The 2,448-nt window shown below is 38.0% G+C and overlaps 1 protein-coding gene across 1 annotated transcript; it reads left to right on the top strand.

The window, feature by feature from the left end:
- Positions 1-1,313: 1,313 nt before the first annotated feature.
- Positions 1,314-2,448, top strand: LOC114320825 (C2H2 type zinc finger transcription factor family). Its single transcript, XM_028267892.2, has one exon. The coding sequence runs from the start codon at positions 1,558-1,560 to the stop codon at positions 2,275-2,277; it is 720 nt and encodes a 239-aa protein (XP_028123693.2). The 5' UTR covers positions 1,314-1,557; the 3' UTR covers positions 2,278-2,448.

Genomic DNA, 2,448 nt, shown 5'->3' with positions numbered 1-2,448 from the left:
CTCTCTATTTTATGATTCATCTTTCCCTTCAATTCAGCCCATTACGAGTTTTATTCTGATAATTCAAAATCGTTTATTTTGTTAAATATTTCATATATTTTATCCAAAAAAAAATTTAGTCAGTCTGCTAATTGTAACTTATCCAATTTTTCACTAAAAAAATAGACAACAATTATATTTTTAAAAATAAATCATACATTTTTTTGTGACAAACGTAATAAATTGAACAAATTACAGTTATCGGATCGACTTAATTTTTTTTTTTTTTTTTGTGAACGAAATATACAAAGTGCTCGAGAACGCATCAGATCATCGAAACGAAATCTGTGATGGATCCCCCAGACCCAAACAACGCCCACCAATCCAAAATCTGAATAGATGGGATCCTCCCCCTTAATTTAATTATATATGATTAAACTTTTGAAGCATTTTTCATAAATCTATTTTCACATACTTAGGTTCCATTTAGTCCATATTATTTTTTTGTACAAATTACATATACCCTCCTCGAGATTTTGCTAAATTACAAATACCCCCTGAAGTTTGAGAAATTACAAATTTCTCCCTGAATGCTATATTTGCATAAGAAATTAGGAGGTAATTTGTTATGAAATATAAACTTCAGGGGGCAAATTGTTATGAAAACACAAACCTCAGGGGGCGGGATGTAATTTTCGAAACCTCAGAGAGTATCTGTAATTTAGCTAAACCTTGAGGGAGGTATATGTAATTTGCCCTATTTTTTTATGTTCCAATAAATCCTATGGGTGACATAGTTACCAAATACCCATAATAATAATATTCACATTTACAGTGTGAATGTTCACACCGTCGATGTGAATGTTTACACCATCAATGTGAATGTCAACGTGTCAATGTGAATGTTTACACGCCAATTTGAATATTTACATTGTAAAATATGAATATTCACATCACTAAATTGCTAACCGTTCAAAAAATATTTATAAAGATAAAAATGTCAATAAAATACCTTAAATATGAGAATTAAGATTTAGTGGATAAAATGTCCGAATAATTGGACTTATTGGAATACAAAAATATCTTATAGACTAATTAAAATACAAATCTTCCTAAACTTTCTTTTACTAAAGTTAGGTTTGACATCTTGTAAAAAAATTAAAAAGTCACTATCCTATTTAAGTCACATCATCTTATATAAGTCACATAACCTCTCTACTAAATTATTTCAAACTCAATTCATATTTTATAAAAAATCAAAAAACATACTTATTTAAAATATCTCAAACAATCTCTAGATACAAAACAATAATACACCATACACTCCAATTTTTTCAATTAAAATTCAAATTAGGTACAATTATTGATAAATAGTTTATATGATCTACACAACACCGCCAGCGCCATTCCCCACGCAACTTCGCATGCAAGTTCCCACGTTTTCTCTACTTATAAACACCCTCCCCCTTCTTCACTCCCTCACTCAACAAATCCAACAAACCAACGCCACTTTCTCTCTCTTTTTCTCTCTAACCAAACAGACGCTCTCTAAAACCCAATTGTACTGTTCACTGAGATATGGCTCTCGAAGCTCTGAATTCTCCAACTACGGCCTTCGACGACATGGATATCCACTCTCTCGAGCCATGGATGAAGAGGAAGCGATCCAAGCGTCCTCGCACCGAAAACCCACCAACCGAAGAAGAGTACTTAGCCCTCTGCCTCATCATGCTCGCTCGCGGCGGCGCCACCGCCCAAACCCACCAATCAACCGACTCTTCGCCGTCCTCTTCAAAGCCATCTTACAAGTGCACCGTCTGCGACAAAGCTTTTCACTCCTACCAAGCCCTCGGCGGCCACAAAGCCAGTCACCGCAAACTCACCGGCGCCGCCGCTACTACCTCCGACGACCAACCCTCCACCTCCACCACCACTACCACCACCGCCTCCACCACGGCCCCCCTCAACCCGAGTGGTAGGACCCATGAGTGCTCCATCTGCCACCGGTCCTTCCCCACCGGCCAAGCCCTCGGCGGCCACAAGCGCCGCCACTACGACGGCGGCAACACCAAAGACAACGGCGGCGGAAGCAGCGGCGTCATCTCTTCCGGCTCCACCAGTCAGAGCCACCGTGATTTCGATCTGAACCTCCCGGCGTCGCCGGAATTCGGGATGGGTTTGAGCGTTGACTGTCTGAGAAAAAGTCAATTCTTCGGCGACCAAGAGGTGGAGAGTCCTCTACCCATGAAGAAATCGCGGTTATCGTTTCCCTCCGATTTGGGTTCTTCACAAGATTGATTTTTAGTTTTAGATTGATAGTTGAATTTCATGTCATTTTTTTTTCTTCTTAATTTGTTTGTGTTTGTTTTGAATTTTGATATATTGTTTCTGTACAGAGAATTATTCAATCTCTGGATATTGATCGATTTATTCATTTATTTAATGATTATAGATTATTACCATTGATTA

This window comes from Camellia sinensis, chromosome 12 (genome assembly GCF_055761805.1).
Source record: "Camellia sinensis isolate YWXY chromosome 12, ASM5576180v1, whole genome shotgun sequence".
Lineage (NCBI taxonomy): Eukaryota > Viridiplantae > Streptophyta > Magnoliopsida > Ericales > Theaceae > Camellia > Camellia sinensis.
This window is presented reverse-complemented; position numbering and strand designations above follow the sequence as displayed.

Bases quoted from the DNA above. Each gene is read 5' to 3' on its own strand.
- LOC114320825 (XM_028267892.2), top strand. From the start codon at position 1,558: ATGGCTCTCGAAGCTCTGAATTCTCCAACTACGGCCTTCGACGACATG.